Source organism: Aristolochia californica, unplaced genomic scaffold, assembly GCF_029961685.1.
Source record: "Aristolochia californica isolate CCGP_79_NKW_82.1479 unplaced genomic scaffold, dmAriCali1.0.hap1 SCAF_440, whole genome shotgun sequence".
In the NCBI taxonomy this organism is placed as follows: domain Eukaryota; kingdom Viridiplantae; phylum Streptophyta; class Magnoliopsida; order Piperales; family Aristolochiaceae; genus Aristolochia; species Aristolochia californica.
The window spans coordinates 1-17791 of record NW_027182149.1 but is presented as its reverse complement, the minus strand read 5'-3'; the positions used below and the strand labels follow the sequence as shown (position 1 = coordinate 17791).

General features: G+C 47.0%; 1 protein-coding gene and 1 pseudogene across 1 annotated transcript; one reads left to right on the top strand and one right to left on the bottom strand.

Moving 5' to 3' along the window:
* Positions 1–10077: 10077 nt before the first annotated feature.
* Positions 10078–11240, bottom strand: LOC137964739 (small ribosomal subunit protein uS11m-like). Its single transcript, XM_068811392.1, has one exon. It carries the CDS (start codon positions 10789–10791, stop codon positions 10234–10236), a length of 558 nt encoding a protein of 185 aa, XP_068667493.1. The 5' UTR covers positions 10792–11240; the 3' UTR covers positions 10078–10233.
* Positions 11241–14069: 2829 nt separating this feature from the next.
* Positions 14070–14359, top strand: LOC137964740 (uncharacterized; annotated as a pseudogene).
* Positions 14360–17791: the final 3432 nt, after the last annotated feature.

Below are 17791 nucleotides of genomic sequence, written 5' to 3'. Positions count from 1 at the left end.
AATGGTACTTCGAACTTGGAACGAGCATAAAGAAATTAACGAGACTTCTTTCTCTTTTGAGTTGTTCTGCCGGATCGGTCGCTCAAGATCTTTGGTCTGCACCTGGACCCGATGAATCAAATTGGATCACTTCTTATGGATTCGTTGAGAATGATTCTGATCTAGTTCATGGCCTATTAGAAGTAGAAGGCGCTCTGGTGGGATCCTCACGGACAGAAAAAGATTGCAGTCAGTTTGATAATGATCGAGTGACATTGCTTCTTCGGTCCGAACCGAGGAATCAGTTAGATATGATGCAAAATGGATCTTGTTCTATCGTTGATCAGAGATTGATATATGAAAAATACGAATCGGAGTTTGAAGAAGGGGAAGGAGAAGGAGCCCTCGACCCACAACAGATAGAGGAGGATTTATTCAATCACATAGTTTGGGCTCCTAGAATATGGCGCCCTTGTGGAAATATATTTGATTGTATCGAAAGGCCCAATGAATTGGGATTTCCCTATTGGTGGGCCAGGTCATTTCGGGGCAAGCGGATCATTTATCATAAAGAGGATGCGCTTCAAGAGAATGATTCGGAGTTCTTGCAGAGTGAGAATCTCAAGTTCAAAAAGTCATTTTAGCCAAACAAGCAAAGGAATGAGCGCCTCGCCTTTACTCTAATAAGGGCGTTAGCGCAGTGCGAGTTACGGAACACATTTTTGCTTTGCTATGCTACTAATACGCGTATTTGCTCTGCTATTCTGCCCTCACCTCTCCAGCTGGGCGTAGACTCTTATGGGAAGAACTGCTATCCGTGCGTCAGTTGTAATCTCTCCCTTGGTGTGTGGGTGGGGATTTCACACGACCCTTCTTCTTGCGGATAAAAAAGGGTGGCAGAAAAGGCATTTTTTGTAGCATGGAGGAGTTTGCTGACTTCATTCTGGTGGCCAGTCTGGTTGAGCTTCCTCTGGGTGGATCTGACTATACTTAGACCAAAAGCAAGGTGAAGCAAACATTCAGCGCAGGTTAGATCGCTTTCTTATATCCAATGATTGGGACATCACGTTTCCCCATCCAAAGAGCTAGTTCCCGATCCATCTCTGACCACCCCCAGCAAGCTACGCACACTTCTAGCGCACAAGCCCCTTTACTCTGCAGTAAGCGCACAAGCCCCCCTATGGAGTCAAGCTGGCTCGCTTCGCTTTGAGAAGCAAGTAACTTCACTTCAAGCTGGGTAAGGGAAGGCAAGGAAGTAACTGAGGGAAGGGACCTTTACCATTTCGCTTCTTCAAGCTAGTAGCCTTTGTGCGGCTGACTCCTGCCTTTCTCAATCATTATGATGAGTGCCACATCTCTAAGCCTCGATCTCAATCTGCTATGCTTACGCACAAGACTACCCCTCTTCCCGAAAGCTTCGCGGGCACTAAAGCTGCAAGTAAGCTCACGGGCATACGCGATAGGGCACTAAAGCTGCAAGTAAGCTCTCGGGCTCATGCTTGCTACTGCTCTCGGGCACGCACTGCGCTCCTGCTCCTCGCTCCGTTCAACTCGTGCTTCTTCTTCTCTATCTTATCTTAATTTCGTATATAATAACAGTGTCTTTCTTCATTTAGTAAGCTAGTTGATCGAGAAACCTGCGCCCAAAGTGCTTTCGCGAAAGCCGGTCACCGTTTGGCTAAGATCCTTGATGACTTATGAAGAAAGCCAGACTTCAAACAGTAGGGCAAAGAACATAACATTATAATATGAATGATATCTGAGAATAATAGCTAAGTGTAGCCTGTGACCTTCAAAGCTTGCTCAATTCTCCTTCCCTTTCCCTTCATATTCTGTTGAAACTCATTCCCCTACCCCGGCAACTCACTCTTTGCCAGTGAAGTCCTCCCACATCTTGACCCACTCGCTCGCTATCTACCTTCCCCACCGCCCTTCTTCAATAATTTCCGAGACCTTCGCAACACTAGACAAAGCGGTATCATTGCGTAATCTATCCCCAAAAGAATCAATAAGGCGGCCCACCGGGAGCCACGGGTCGAACCATAAATTAGTGGTGGACCCATCTCCAATGAGATGTCGGATACACCATGTAGCGAAGTCCCTAACACGAAGAATGCCTCGCCAAGCCCAAGAACAATCCCAAGGAATCTCTTTTTTCTTTTTTTATTATAATTAGAATGAATTATGAGAATAATTCTAATAATAGCTAAGCGGGCACTAAAGCTGCAAGTAAGCTCTCGGGCTCGGTTTTTCCTGAACCCATAGTTCTAGTTTCTCTCGAAATAAGATATTTCTTTTCTTCCGAAGTCGCATTTCCCGCAGCAGCATCCAAAGCAGCAGCTAAAGCCTCATTCCGGACTGAGACCGTAGAAGAGTAATCATTTACCTAGGTCACTTGCCGAATCTCAAGGTAGAGACGAAGCTTCCGAAGACCCTGAATCCACGGGTCCAGGTAATGTGAATAGATAGGTATAGGCCCTTTCGGCCTGACCGAACTGAAATCAAAGGGGCGCAACGGCTTTTCATAGGCGGAGGCTTGAGCGCTTTCTGGCTCGCTTCAAGCCTGAAAACGCAAGATGTTTTCTTTCTACTTGGCTAAGATGTCTTCTTTCTTTCATTCTCATTGATGAATGAATTTGCATTTCATTCTTTCATTATCTTTCTAAATTGATGAATGAATTTGCAAGGATGTCTTATTTCTTTCATTAGAATTTCTGAAATTCTTTACATTTCTTTCTTGAATTCTCATTTCTAAATTCCTTTTTGAACGAATTATATGTATAATTCTTCTTCTTTTTAAATCTATTTTACCCCGTTGCTTGTACTTTGATTGTCGAGATTGGGTTGGTGTTCAGTGTACCTATCTGTATCGAAAATCAAAGAATGAAATTACAATGAATGAAATTGAATTTCAAAAGAAAGAAAAAGAATGCCAAACGCGCTACGGCTTTCGCGCTTGAGTTTGATTGCTCCCTGCATTCGGGGTGAATGAGCCAGTTCCGTTCTAATCTGAACGGGACGGGATAGGACCAAGGGTAGGAGACTGATTAATCCGGGCGGAAGTCAGATATAGAATTAGGAATCACTTGACGTTTGACCTTGACAAAAGACAGCGCCTCCTCACTTACTAGCATACGATCAATTCTCTCCAGAATTCTATCTCTTCCTCTCCTTATCTTTGTCCAGGTGAAGAATCCACTTGATGGAGACCAGAAAGAAGAGGCTTTCCTGGAAAGATTAGAATTCCTCTATTAGATTAGCATTCCCCAATCTACCGCCGCTGCTATCTTAGACAACTATTGAAGTGAAGATCCAAAGGCGAACAGCCACCTAAACGAGTTCTGCGGCTACCGACGATCGCAAGTTTGGTTGGTAAGTAGGCTTTCGAGGCTCAACTACTTCACTAGCTGAGGCACTTCTAGCGGACCTACCGATCATGCAGGGGAATCCAGCAAGAATAGGCCAAAAAGCGTAGGCTTGTTTCCTGCGCTCACGCCTGCGAGCGAAGCGCTCAAAGCGATGCGAGCCAGCTTGTAGTAAGAGGGGGGCACTTGCAGCCTTATCTCGCGTTTTCACTGCCCGCCGTACGTGACTTAGCAAGCGTTTGGCATTCTTTTTCTTTCTTTGTTTTATTTCAGAATGAGAATTGAAGAAATGAATTGAATTGAATAAAGACGAATGAAAGAATGAAATGCAAATGAATGAAATGAGAATGAAAGAAAGAAGACATCCTTTCCTTGAAAATGAATGAATCAATGATAATGAAAGAAAGAAGACATCTGATCTTAGAAAGAAAGAAGTCTGACAAAGAATGAAATGACATTCATTGTCATTTCATTCTTTCTTTCATTTTCTTTTCTAAATGATAATGAAGAAAGAAAACTGTTAGAAATGAATGGTTCAATTCCGGGCATTTCCCACATCCCCCATGAGCTAATTTAGGGAGTCGTTCGGTGTCGGGCCGCTTGCGCTGTGTCCTTGGGACCCACCCCACCAGGACGAGGGAAAAAGAACCTCCGATCCTGTGTCCAATGTTTACTTAACCGGCTGAGCTAGCGAAGGTTCTCCCTTGTTTGTTTGTTGCCCTATTAGTAAGCAAGCGACATACTATCAAGTAAGGCGTGAATTGGGCCCTCTTAAGTAAGTTCGAAGCACTAAGAATAATTGGCTGCACTGGAGGTTCGCTACTGGTTGAACTAACTATAATTATAGGGCCCTTACTTCGCTACCGCTTGGTCCTTGCCAACTTACTAATAGGGCGCCTCTCGTTTCCAAGACCTGAATTGAGAAAGCTGCCAGGGATTCGAGAAAGATTGAATAGCTAACCGCATTCCGAGATCTCATGTCTTGCCGCGATTCCGGGAGCTGATGAAGAATCTTCGAGAAAGAAATGCCACCGGTCAAGAAGTGGCAGATCGCGATTATCTGGCGTAGCAGCTCTCTCTATGTGGAGGAGGTAATGAGGCACAGGAAGGCCGCCCTCCGCCCAGAACATATCAGGGCCGGGTCCTTGCTACTAAACTGCGTCATTTCGGGTTCGATTGGAAACAGAAATGGACCAACCGGCCGGAAAAGAAGGACCCGACCTATCGTGGCGTGGTAAAGGTATTGTCTGTGGTGTTACTACAAAGAAAGACCCTTATAGGGCATCGAACAGGTTCGACTCTAATCCTTCCCGAACCGAAGGTTCAATCTTTTTCAATGAAATGAAATTTCATTCAATGAAACCGTAGCGCGCGCGGTTAAACCAACGGTGACACGGTTGAACCTTTGCGAAGTATTGTTGGTTAATTACAACCTGAGCTGAGTGAGGGATCAGATAAACCGACGCGAAGTTGGGTCTCTATAATTTAGCGAAGTCAGGGGCTCTTGATTTTGTTCATTATAAAAGCTTGCCCCCGTTTACTACGTACGGTTACTTCTGTAGGAGCAGGAAGAACCGGAAGCGGGCTCCTCCACTCCTTCTATTCACTATTGCTTATAGGGCCCGGATCCTGCATTACCACCGGTCCAATTGGTGAATGCCACCACTAGGGTTGCTCCCGGAATTTCCCTGAACTATATCACCAAGTTCGGTTGCACCCGAAGGGCCTGATTTCTGCTCGTTCCCCTTAGAATAGAAAGGGATACCGGTAGCGAAGGTGAAAAGCGGGTGAAACGGACCAGAGTTCAACCAGTAGCGAAGGTATTGGACTCCCGGGGCAGTAGCTTTGTGAAGGCCGATCGAATCAGCGAGTGGAAGTGCTAGTAAAATAAAGCCTTCCTTGATCACTTATGGATTCCGGGCTGTGTGAAGAAAGGGCTTTTGTTCCCCTTTATCTTCAGCTGAGCTTTAGAGCCCTATTAGTAAGCCCTATATTAGTAAGGGGAGATAAGAGATCTCCACTCGGACACTACAGAGGTGCAATCTAGAGCGGACAGTAAGATCTTCCATTTCCGCTACTCTCGGCTTGACTGATTGATGATGGAGCGATTCATTCTCCTAAGTCCGGCGGGATAGAACTAATTTCTTTCCGATGTTGGAGTATGCTCTCCTAGGAAAAGGAGTTTTTCAATGCCTCTTTCTGACCCGGAAAACTACAATAGCAACTTTGGGTACCTGCCTTAGCAGCAGGGAGCACTGAGCAATGGGGGGGGGGATGAGCTGGCATTAGACTTTACGATTGAACACCCCAGACAAAAAACGTGAGCCTTTAAGCTGAAAAACCGCCCCATATGCGATAAGGGCGAGACGGCTTTGAAGCTGGGTTCGCCTCCTTAGCTTTAGAGAGAAGACAAGACGGCTAAGGAAGTCCGCTGCTATAATTCAAAAAAGAGAAATGAAAGAAAGAATGAAATGCAAATTCATTCAATTCTAATTCAAGAAAGAAGACATCCTTGCAAATTCATTCAATTCTAATTAAAGAAAGAATCCTTTGGCAAATGAATGAAATGAGAATGAATTTCTTAAATGAGAATGAAAGAAAGAAGACTATTTTCACTTGCAAATTCATGTTACAATTCATGAAATGCAATTCATTTCTTCAATGAGAATGAAAGAAAGAGAAAGATAAAGAAAGAAGACAAAGAATGAAATGACAATGAATGAAATGAATTTCTTCAATGATAATGAATTTCTTCAATGAGAATGAAAGAAAGAATTGAAGAAATTCTAATTCAAGAAAGAAGACATCCTTGTTGGACATCCTTGTAAATGAATGTTGAATTTCTTGGATCCAGTTTTTCTTTTTTGCGGTAGAGGAAATGGTGACAGAGGCCTAGTAAGAAGCACCGGGAGTTCTTTATTAAGTTATCGATCCAGTTGGAATTCTAACGGGCCCCGAACCACACTGATTACTTATCTTCATTCGCACTAAAGAACTGGTGTCTCACGCACGAGCAATTGGTTTTTCCGATGAGTGATAGCAAAGTCTACCTCGCTGTGAAGGTAGAGGAAGCGAGAGCACTCGCAGTTTACCCGGTTCCAGGGATAGATTCATCAGTAGCATATCAATATCGAGATAGCCCATTGTTCTGGTTTATATTCCCGGTTACTCGGCTCCAAAAGCACCAAGATTAACCAATTTAATCACAGGCAGACTTGTTTGATACGCCTAACAACCATCCATACATATGCGTATCCCCCAAGATCGCCCCTTATGGCGCGAGGGGTATAGGCTCTCCCTCTTGGGAAGAACAAGTCAAGCTCGTGGGTTGCCAGAGGTCACCTTAGCCAACGACCCACGGCGGGCGAAAGTCCTTGGAGGCTCGACTCCGCCCTCCCGCTCTGTCGTGCCGGAAAGGATAAGCCCGGGTCTGGCGGCTTATGGCCCCCAGGCTAACGGTCCAGCACGAAGTAGACCGGTACCCCTTTATCTGGACAGATTACCCCGTACCTTCCCTACTTAACGTCTGACCCTCTTAGCCCGCCCATCTGGGCAACTCCCAGGTGGGTACTGCCCCGTGTAGCTCGGGGTGGGGGGAGGCGGACTTTTTATGCGCCATGGGTCTCGGGCCATATTGAGCGCCATATCAAGCAGCTTATTAAGCGCCATATTTAGTGCCATATCATGCGCCTCGTATATAGCCCTTTCCAGCTCCCAATTATGCGACATACGTAGTGCCATATCAAAGGTATATTAAGCGCCTAGATGACTGTTACTCCTGTCACGTAGGATGACTCAAGTCCTGACATTTCCGAAGGTAAGGAGATAGCAGATTTTAGCTCTTATTATTATATTATGGTAGCCCTCAATAACCTCATAACCGGTGTTTCCTTCCCTATGTGCTCTGGGCGGATCGGGCAGGTCCTACCGGCCCAACCCGCCCCGCCCCCAAAAACAAAAAGAACATAGCGGGGAGTCGACCCATATATACTTGCTTAGAGGGCGGGGCTTGCCTCTTGCAGGGACACATGGGATCTTATGCGTCACGGCATGAACCTGACCTTGAGGTCTGTCGTGAGAAGAAAAGCAGCTGTTGGCCCTTTCCTCTTCCGCTCCCAGCAAGGGCCGGCAATAACTGCTTACCGGCGGTAGCCGAATTCTCCGGCTGGATTGGATCCTACTTTCTTTTCCCGACGAGGGAAAAAGTACCACAATTCATGCTCGGCTAGCCGGGCACAAAAGCTTTGACAGGGAAATTGGGCCTGGCAAGCAATTCATGACTGCTATAGTTACTGAAATTGAAACGGGGAAAACATGGAAAATCACCAATGTTTATGGCAGCAACTTTTGCTCTGGTAGAAGGGAGCTATGGAAGCACCCCAGGACTATAAAGCTAGCGCTCACGCCCCTTGTAGCAATAGGGCACTGCAACTGCTGGTTCGGCAATAAGCGCCCTCTGTAGTAAAGGTGCTCCGCCCCTTGTATACAGAGAGCCTACGGCGCCTCTTGCTACAAGGGGCGCAGCCCCTTGTAGCAAGAGAGCCATAGGCGAGAGCCATAGGCGCCTCTTGCTACAAGGGGCGTGTGCGGTGCCCCCTATGGCCTTTGGGCTTGTGCGCGTTGTGCCCGCGGGCAGCAAGTGCCCCCTATTACTACTTTGTGCTCCGCCCCTAGTATACAGAGAGCCTACGGCGCCTATTACTACTTGGGGCTTGTGCGCTTAATCTAGTCATTCTTCGAAAGGTTTTTCTCTACCATTACCATTAAGCTATTTCCGCCCACAGAGTCGAAGATGTTAGAGTTATCCATAATTGTTTAGCTCTGAGCATTCGGCCTCCCACCGCGAGACCCGGTTGGCAAACCGAAATACTACCCTTTTACTGTGCCGTTCCATAACAATTCTCTCATGATTTGATCTATACGCTCTTCCACCCCTGTCAAGGTTCTATCAAAGATTTCCCCACTTTTTGAAGTTTGACTCTTCCAGGGAGCGATAGCCACCGTACCGATTGCGGAAGTTCAATTATTCTTCGTTGGATTTGCTCTATGACCGCTTACCAGTCTTTCAGGCTTGTCTTTTCCCGGGGACTTACTTGACTTTATATGAATAGATTTCACTCCTAGCTGCACTGATGCCCATAATCTCTTTTTTTCTTTTCTGGGCTCTCTTCTCTTAGAGGAGCTTTTCAAAGAGTGAATTGCTGCTCCAGAGGCTCTGCAGAACTGCTCTAGAATTTCTCGGAGACCCTTCCTTGGATGATGCTTCCCCTACTAGTTTCGTGTAATCGGCGAAAAGCCAATGATTCATTGCTCTTGCTGTCGGGGCTAGAAGCATACATACCTGATCTCCCCCCTTCTTCCATTGCTCTGTTGAGTCATCTACCCAGGATTTCGGCATTCATTATGTATAGGTAGGGGGATTCACTGCAAATACTAGCTTCCTGGTCTGCGTCTGCCATTTACCATTGCAGCAATCCTTTGAAATGCAGGGCTCTTATTAAAGAAAGATTATTTGAAAGATGAATCTCAAATTTAGCCTGTCATATGCGCTGTCCATGTCCAGTTTGACTATCATCCGTCTTCTTTTCTTTTCCCTCGTTTGGCTTCATAGATTGCTTCTTGGACACTACATATGTTCTCCGTGATGCTTCTGTCCTTTTTTACCCTTCTTCCTTGCTGTGAATGAAGTTCTTTCTCCCCAATCTGTTTGCTATGACCTTTGTCGCTGTGGAAGGTCTGAATCTCTCTAACTTCTCAGGTCTGGTTTCCTTTGGGATCAGGGAGATAAATGATGAGTTTACTGACCCATTTCCCCTAAATTCCACTAGATCTCGTTGAAAGTAGTCCCGGAATAGGTTAACTTGAAAGCCGTCCGGGCCTGGGGCTTTATTTGGCTTGCTCTCGAATATTACCTAATAGTTTCAGTACTCACTGGTTCATCTTTGAATGTGTCATTCCCAGTGGATCCTATCTATTTTCCAGCATCCTTTCTTGGCTTGCTCTTCTATCACCTCTTCTCCATCCAGTTTTTTGCTGAAGAAAGAAGGTTGTTGCCTCGCCTCTTTCTCCTTCTTGATCTCGTCTCGTTTGTGGGTTCCCTGGTCATTCTGAATTGAAGCTATGAAGTTGGAATTTCGACGATTGACAATGCTTAGCAACCGTATTGAGAAATCGTCTGAGAATCTCTTCTTTTCCAGTTTCTAATGGTTGCTCTAATATACCCAGCTTCCTTCTCACATAGTTAATCTGTTGCATCCTATTTTGTGATTTACCTTTTTCTTATTTCAAGTTTCGTTCTTATATCCACTTCAGTCTTCCTTTCTTTCCTCCCTGTCTTTCTGGAAGCTCAAGGTCCAGGATTTGAGCTTTGCTTTGAGAAGACAGGAGGGTGAAACTTTTCCTTCTCCACTTGCTGCTGGATGGTTCAGAACACCCTGGATTCTCAAACCATGTCTGATCACATCTGAATGGAATGGGTCCCAGCTTTGGCCGTTCTAGGCAGTTATGTTCTACTGGCCTGTGATCAGAGACAAAACTTGGGATGACAGCCATCTAATTCTGCCCAGGAGCCCAGCTTCAAAAGAAGGCCACGCCGCAAGCGCACAAGCCCCAAGCCTACAATAGCAATAGTAGCCATGCGGGCCCCTTTACACAATAGGGGCGTGTGCGCTTAGCCCCAAAGCATAGGGGGCAACTAGCGCACAAGCCTTAGGGCACTTGACGCCCGGCGGCTTGTGCGCTAGCTGTGCCCGCTTTAGTGTGCGCTGTGCGTATGGCAGCAAGTGCCCGGCGGCTTGTGCGCTAGCGTAAGGCTCCCTCCCACTTCCCTCCGAGTCAGATTTTTTCCGGAATTGTTGTCAAGTGAAAATGGATAACTTCATTGTTGGAACTAAACTATTTGAACACGACGTTTCCTGGGGAGTCGGCATCCATTATGTGGAAGTTGGGTCACATCGTGGATGTACATAATTTGAGATTGATCTCCTACTCCTTCACTTCGCTTACACTCAGCAAAGGTATAACCTTCTCTCCAGCTCAAGATCACAGCTTTCTTTTTCCTGAAAAAAGTGGATCCTTTCACTTTCATTACAACCGACTTCATCCCCATCTTTCTGGCGGATCGCCCTACATGTTCTGCAGTTGCTCCAGCTGCATACCGAGAAAGACGAGACCCCCCTTTTCTTTCCTCCAAACAACCTGCGGAGGCCCCAGTTTTTTTATTCCCCCTAGCATCCGTCACGGTAACAAAGGTCTTATTGTGGATCGGTGGTAAATGGACAAAATCTTTGTTTTTCCGCTCCAATTGCTCATCTTCCTCCGAGATGCTCTGTACGAAGTTCATGGATTTGAAACTCCTGTCCGCAATAACTTGTTGCTCTACGCGCTCGGCCGTCGTTTTTTCCTGGGGCATCGTATTAGAAGTGAATTTAGCTAATAAGTCTTCCATGGATCCATAAGACACAAGAAACTCTACTCTTAATCCCAGAGCCGCAATTATTGAGACAGCTTTAAGATCTTGTTCGTAGTTTCAGATAAGAATTGTGCTCAGTGGTTACTGAGAAATGCGTGGGAGAAGGTGCACTATTAGTTGTAGTTGAACCATGTCTCTCGGATCTCTCGGAAGAGCCTTTGGGTTACTGGGCTACGGTTTCCTTGAGGCATGGTTTGAGCCCCGCTTCAAAAAGTGCCCCTCTTGCGTACAGGGGCTTTCTACCTGATAGCAAGAGTGCCTACGGCACCTATTGCTACTTTGGGCGTGTGCTAGCGCACAAGCCGCCGGGCACTGCAGCCCCTATTGCTATAAGGGGCGTGTGCGAAGTGTGCGAAGAACTCGGTCTTAGTCTGACTTCGGGAAGAGCAATTCCCTTTCTTTTAGCTGTAATCAGAATTGACTTATCTAGCCCATCCACACCTATTATTTATGATGATAGAGAACCCGGGACATTCAAACACTGGAAGAACCTCTTGGATTGGATCTCAGCAAAGGGAGAGGAACCACTACGTACAGAGTTTGTAACAGCAAAAGGGACAAGCCCACCGGGTTGAGAACAACCATAGTACCTAGATAACCTAAACCTTTGTACATGAATGAATGCACAAAAACGACTCCCTATAGTTATCTATCTTTCTATCCAGATATATACGAGATCTCCTACCTATCAGTCACCGACTTGATACATACGGGAACAACCCACCAAGACATCAAGGATTTGAAGATATTATATTCGAGCATGGCACCGGTAGCTAATGAATGCGAGGACCCATAGCTCCATTTCAAAGTCCTATCATCTATGCTGCATTTCCAACACACTGGACCTTAGCTGTTCTCCGCTGGGGAAATAGCTACTTCTAGCCTGAAGAGTAATGCATGAAATCATGGAGTGGGCTTCTTCGTTACCTCGGGTTGGGATCTTCCCCCGAAACGATAGAAGAGATGGCTCCCGATCATACACTCATGACTTGCATAAAAAATCATCCGGCTGGCCGGCCCTGTTTCGCTACAAGTTTCGATCTTGGCAAAGAAGTTTCATTTACCACCAGCACCAACTCAGATTGAAGACGGCTCTTCCTTGCTAGTCGAAAAGGCAGTTTTTTTCAATCTCGCGAGGACAGCCCCAAGATTACTCAGCTGAGGGCTGCAATCTTTTTTCGATAAAAAAGCAGCTCTGACCTCTCTTCTGGCTTAATACATAGATGTTTTTGCATGGTCTTATCGGTCCCGATTCCTCCTTGGTAGAGTAGCACCGCTTGGTTGTACGGTCCGATGCCAAGCCGGTTAAGCAGGAATTGAGGAAAATGCATCATAAAGTTATGAGCTCCTTCGGTTAAAAAAGGCAGGAATTCGTGCGCTCTTGGAGGTATCAAAACATTCGTCCCATTGATTATGAAGATCGGATCTCCTTGTCCCAGTTTCCTTGGCCACTGGGGGCATCAGAATCCGCAGTGATTTCGGAGATATAAAATAATTGTCCAAAGTAGTTCCTTTGCCCAACATTGATATGATTGTTAATCCCACTGCTGGTAGCTTCTGTCTCTTATTGATTGATTTTCCAGTGTTAATCAGGCCTAGCTTGACGCGCCCCTACTAGTAAAGGGAAAACTCCAGTGCGCGCTAGCTGCACGCGAAAGCCAGCGAGCGAGAAAAGCGAAGCGAGCCAGCTTGACTCCATAGGGGGGCTTTCAAGCGCACACGCCCCTTATAGCAATAGGAGCCAAGGGGCGTGTGCGCATGGCAGCAAGTGGGCCCAAAGTTGCAAGAGGGGCACTTTTTGAAGCCCGCTCGATTTCGAGATGTAAAAGAGAAGAAAGAGCTCGCGAGAAAGCTGCAGTGCCCTATGGCTAAGGGGCTTGTGCGCTAGAAGTGACAATTGGTAAAAAGTCTCGATTCCGAGGAAGAAGGATCTGTTCCCATGTAGTCGGGGCCGGCCACACCGGGGAATCTCACTAATTGGAAGGAAGAGGAGGGCTTCGATCCATTGTTATTCGGTTCCTCGGTGTAGAGAGATCTCTGCCATAAAACAGAGAGCTCGTAGGCCTTATTCTGCAGATCAAAGAGCTTCGTAATTCCCCATTCATCCGAAGTAGTATAGTAACGAACAGAGGCATGATGGGCCAACTACTACGACTACATGCGCATCTAGTGCTGTGGCTTGGAAGCAAGCTACCTTGACCATCTTCCGAAGTTCTAAATAATCTACTGATCAAACGCTGTAGGAGCGGACTGCTCTACATTCAGCCACGCCACAGTTACCCCCGAAGCGCAACGGACGGGACGAAATCAGGCAGCCAATTGCTGGCTCTGAATAACCAGCCCAGCAAGAAGCTCAATTCTTCCATAACATAACGGGGCGGGGTTGCGCGCGAGCCGAGTGACGTAGGTGCACAAGAGTACTTCGCGCCACAACCATCTCTTTTTTATAGGTTCTACGGACCGATGCCTGCTGCTTCATCTGGGAGAAAAGAATCATAGATATGCCGGGGAAGAACAGCCATAAAAAGATTCCTCGTGTATCATCTGTAGCAGAACTATGAACGGGAGCTAGCAATCCGGACCGTATTGAAGAGGTTCCTGAGACACAGCATGGAAGAGTCACAATATTAAGAAGCGAGGTCCAAGAATTCAGAAGGGGTAGAATTACTGAATGAATACGAGCTGTGGCTAATACCCGAGGCATAAAAGAAGCATTTTCTACGGGATCCCGAAACCACCAGCCACCCCGACCTAATTCATGATGAGCCCACCAACTTCCTGGCAAGATGCCTACGGTTAAAAACAACCGACATGTCAAGATCCAAATTCGAATGGGTTCCTGGTCCTGGTCAGAGACCACAGTGTTCGCGCCGGCGGTCCAACAAAGAGGCGAAGTAGTGGTATCTTTCTTTCCATTACGAACGACACGCTTCGCCTGCTCCCTCCCCGTGTCCATTAGCGCTCCTGTCCAGAGCGAAGAGAAGGCGAAAAAGCGCCGCCGAAGCTGCATGAGCAGGCTTCTATTGCTACGCAACAATAGAGCAGGATAGCATTTTGCGCCCACATGTTTGAATTTGAGGGTAAAGAGCTCTCTTGTTATACGGGATCCGACGCATCCAGCAGAGCGAAGCAGCGTTCCATTCTTTTCGGCGGCATCCTTCCGCATTGGCGGCGAGTGGAGTGCAACAATCCCATTCATCATTTTTGATCTACATAAGCCAAAGCCCATAGCACTGGCGACGTCTCCGGCATAAATGCAAGGAGGATGTATAGCTGATAATTGATCTTGTGGAACAGGATTTGATTCTGCAAGCGGTTCGGTACGAACGAAGAAATTTCGAACAAAAGGATCGGAACTCGCTGATAGGAAAGGAGAGAAAAACAAAGCAATGCCAACAGCGGAGTCAATCCGCTGTTCATCAATAGACGAAGCTCTCTCTTTTTCATCTCGTGCCAGATGCAACAAAAGATGAGTCCTTTTTCCTTCTCGCGAACCACGGGAGCGCCTAGCGCCCAGAGGAGCAAAGCTCATTTTCCTTCCAGGGTAAAGCGGCGCATAAAAAAGGGCTGGCCCGTCAAAAGTCCGGTTCCTTCGCGAACGAAGTTCAGAATCAACAAGGGTTCGTAGAACTTTGGGAGTGTACAACTCACTTTTTTGTTCGTAACGAGGGAGAGATAGAATGGAGTTCTTCACGAAGTTCGAGACAAAGGAACAAAAAAGAGTTTCTCTATGGCCTCCTCGTTTTGAAACATTATGGCTTTGGGGTCGACCCCGGTAACAAAGAAGGAATCCATAAAAACTTGGGATCCAACACCATGATAAAATACTACCCTCATGATTAGACCATGTCCCTGAGATTTGATAAAAGAAAGGTGCATTAGCGGTTAATACGTTGTAATTGGATAAGTTATTAGGAAGATGACGGAACGAAAGACCAAGGAAAGGAAGAAGAATGCACCAAAATGCAGGTGCTGCACCAAACGCTGGTGGTTGTTTCTTGTTGTAAGTGAATGCAACGAAAAGACCCGGAAATAACGAATAATGAGACAATGAATTTATTGACATTTCGTGCTCATTTCTAAATTGCTTATTCCCATCATCCGGTAACCACAGGATGATCCACAAGAAAGGTGGCAGGATTCGAACCTATGGCCGGCCCGCCCCTGCCCTGCTGGGTTGGGTTGCCGGGTTAGCACCCCTCGTCGCCTCTGTACCCGAAACAGATGCGCTGCGCTACCCAGCGCGTAACCTTGTCTCCCCTACCCCTCTTCTTGTTGTGCCATTACCAATCGCGGGTAACCCCCGGGCCGGCCGCCCCTGACCTAATAAGAACGATGATCCTTATGACCAAACAAGGACCAGCCAACGGACCACGATCCAGGGAGGCTCGAAAGCCTAAGCGCTCAAGCCGACGGCGCTCACGCCTGCGAGCGAAGCGCGGGTGCCACTATTGCTATAAGGAGCCAAGGGGCGTGTGCGCATGGCAGCAAGTGGGCAAAAAATTGCAAGAGGGGGGCACGACGGCTCACTCAAGCCAACGGCCTCTGCAGCTGCAGTGCCCGCGGGCACTCTAAGCCCGCAAGGGCAGCAAAGCAAGTGCCCGCGGGCTTGTGCGCTAGAAGCCGGCGAGCTTCGTCTCGCTTTGATTTGAGCGCTCACTTCAGCTGGGGCTTGCTGGGCTCTCTCTGATCGAAATGTGGGCTCACTGAAACTCGCATTTCGATAGTGTGAAAAGAAAACTTGGAAATGAAACCAACATTATTTCTTCCTCTAGAAGTTGGGGTTCTTTGTTCTGTTATCAACTCGTATACTTATACTTACCTTATTATTCCGGTTCTCAACTCAAATAGAAGACCTTATTCTAGCTCTTGACACCTTCGGAGCCTTTTTCTAAACTCCCCAATCCAATCCTCATAACGCTTCTCTCTTTTCGTCACCCCTATAGCTCATGTTCATGGCTCACCCGGTCTATCAAGTTCAGAACAGAAGACATATTGCTTTCTTGAATGCTTGTTTGTAAACAGCCAATTCGTCGCTCAGAGAGGAAAGAACGGGAGGCGTCGTCGGAATGTGGAACGGTGGACGCAGAAAGAACTCCAGAAGTTCCCAGTCAACTATTATCCCTGGAATGCGCTTCGGGGTTGCTTGCATTGGTTCTTGAACCGCTCTCAGCTTTGAATAGCGTAGCTTCGTACCCGAACAATAATCGGATCCGGGCCTAAGACCTTGTGTTCGGCCTGAAACAACTGTATGTAGTAGAGAGAGGCGGCGCCGAAAGGCTATCAACGTATACGTATATAGATATAGTGAGTGTGCGTGCAGGGTGTACCACTTACGAGAAAGAACCCCAAGTCAGTCAAGTAGTTAACCAAACACAAGTAAGTAGTTCGTCAGTCCTTGCCAACTTACTAATAGGGCGCCTCCCGTTCTTTCTTCTTCATTTCATCATCTTTGTTGTGTTGTTCCGTTCATAGGTCCCAAGTCTGTCTCCTCCCTCTTCTTAAGTTAAGAAAAAGAAGAATGCTTCTTGATTGAACGAACATTGTCAGAACCACCACAGGCCACCCACGTCTATTTTATATTTTGAACAAAAAGGCAAAGGCCTCCATAATCCTATATATTTAGATTTTGCCTTTTGATTGGAGTCCATAATAACTGGCAGGTTTCATTAATGAAAAGAAAAGCAGAGGCCCGCATCTGCTAGCATTGTGGTTTGGAATATATTCTTTATCAATGGCCCACCCTTTCTTTGAACCTTGTCAATGATCGAACTTACAGATATGAACTGAGTGCCATTTGATGAGTCACTGAGAACAAGGGAGAGGGAAATGGAAAGGATGAAGTAATGAAAGAGGAAGTCATTGCTAGTAGTAACGACTTGTCACGATCCATTGGTTCATATAGAATCCATGTCCTAGGTGTATCAAAAAACATGATTTTCGCTAAGCGTATATAATAAAATAGAGTGAAAGGGGCCACCCCAAGACCTTGGGGGTACTAACTAACAGCTGAGTCCTCTCCGAACCGCAGGAGATAGTTGCCCATCATACGGCTCACCAACTTCACTTGCCTCTCAGGGGGGCTCGCTCCGGGCAGGTTCGGATCACTTACAATACACGGCTCTACGAAGGAAGCTGAAAAACCGCTCAAAGCTAGCGCTCAAGCCCACTTGCTGCCATGCGCACATGCCCCTCTCGCGCGTCAAGCTCTTAAGCGTCAGGGCTACGCACCTGACGCAATTGGTGCTTATCGCACTCTTGCTATCAGGTAGAAAGCCCCTGTAGCAATAGGGCCGTAGGCCCCTATTGCTTGTGCGCTAGTATGGCGTGTGCGCTCGCTCTTCGCACACGCCCAAAGTAGCAAGAGGGGCACTTTTTGAAGCCCCAAGGCCATAAAGCGCACACGCCCTAAGGCTGCAGTGCCCTAAGGCGTGTGCGCTTACACGCCCGCTTCTAGCGCACAAGCCCCAAGTAGTAATAGGCGCCGTAGGCTCTCTTACTACAAGGGGCTACGCACAAAGTAGTAATAGGGGGCTATTCAGCACCTTGTAGTAAGAGGGGCACTTTTTGACGCTTTCTGGCTTGCTTCGCTGCTTCGCTCGCAGGCTTTCACTTGGAGTGCCCTAAGGCTTGTGCGCTTTCTGGCTCGCTTCGCTGCTTCGCTCGCAGGCTTTCGCGCTTTGAGCGAGCGCATCCGCGCTCCGCTCACTGGGTTAGGAGCGTTTTCAAGATGAATCTTTTCCTCTTTTTCGATAAGAAAAAGGTCTTTTCGACTGGGAAATTGGAGTCTGTTTTGTCCACTTTCTCCATCCCCCTCTATCAAAATGAGAAAAAAGGAAGGTGAGCTTGCTTCTTATTCTCGTGTTCGATCTCTTCCATCTCTGCCCCGCTTCCATGTGGGCAGAGACCCCTGTAGAGAATGAAGAGGGGCCAAGGATCTTCCTCTCAACAGTGCTTCTCGAGGCTAAACTCTCCC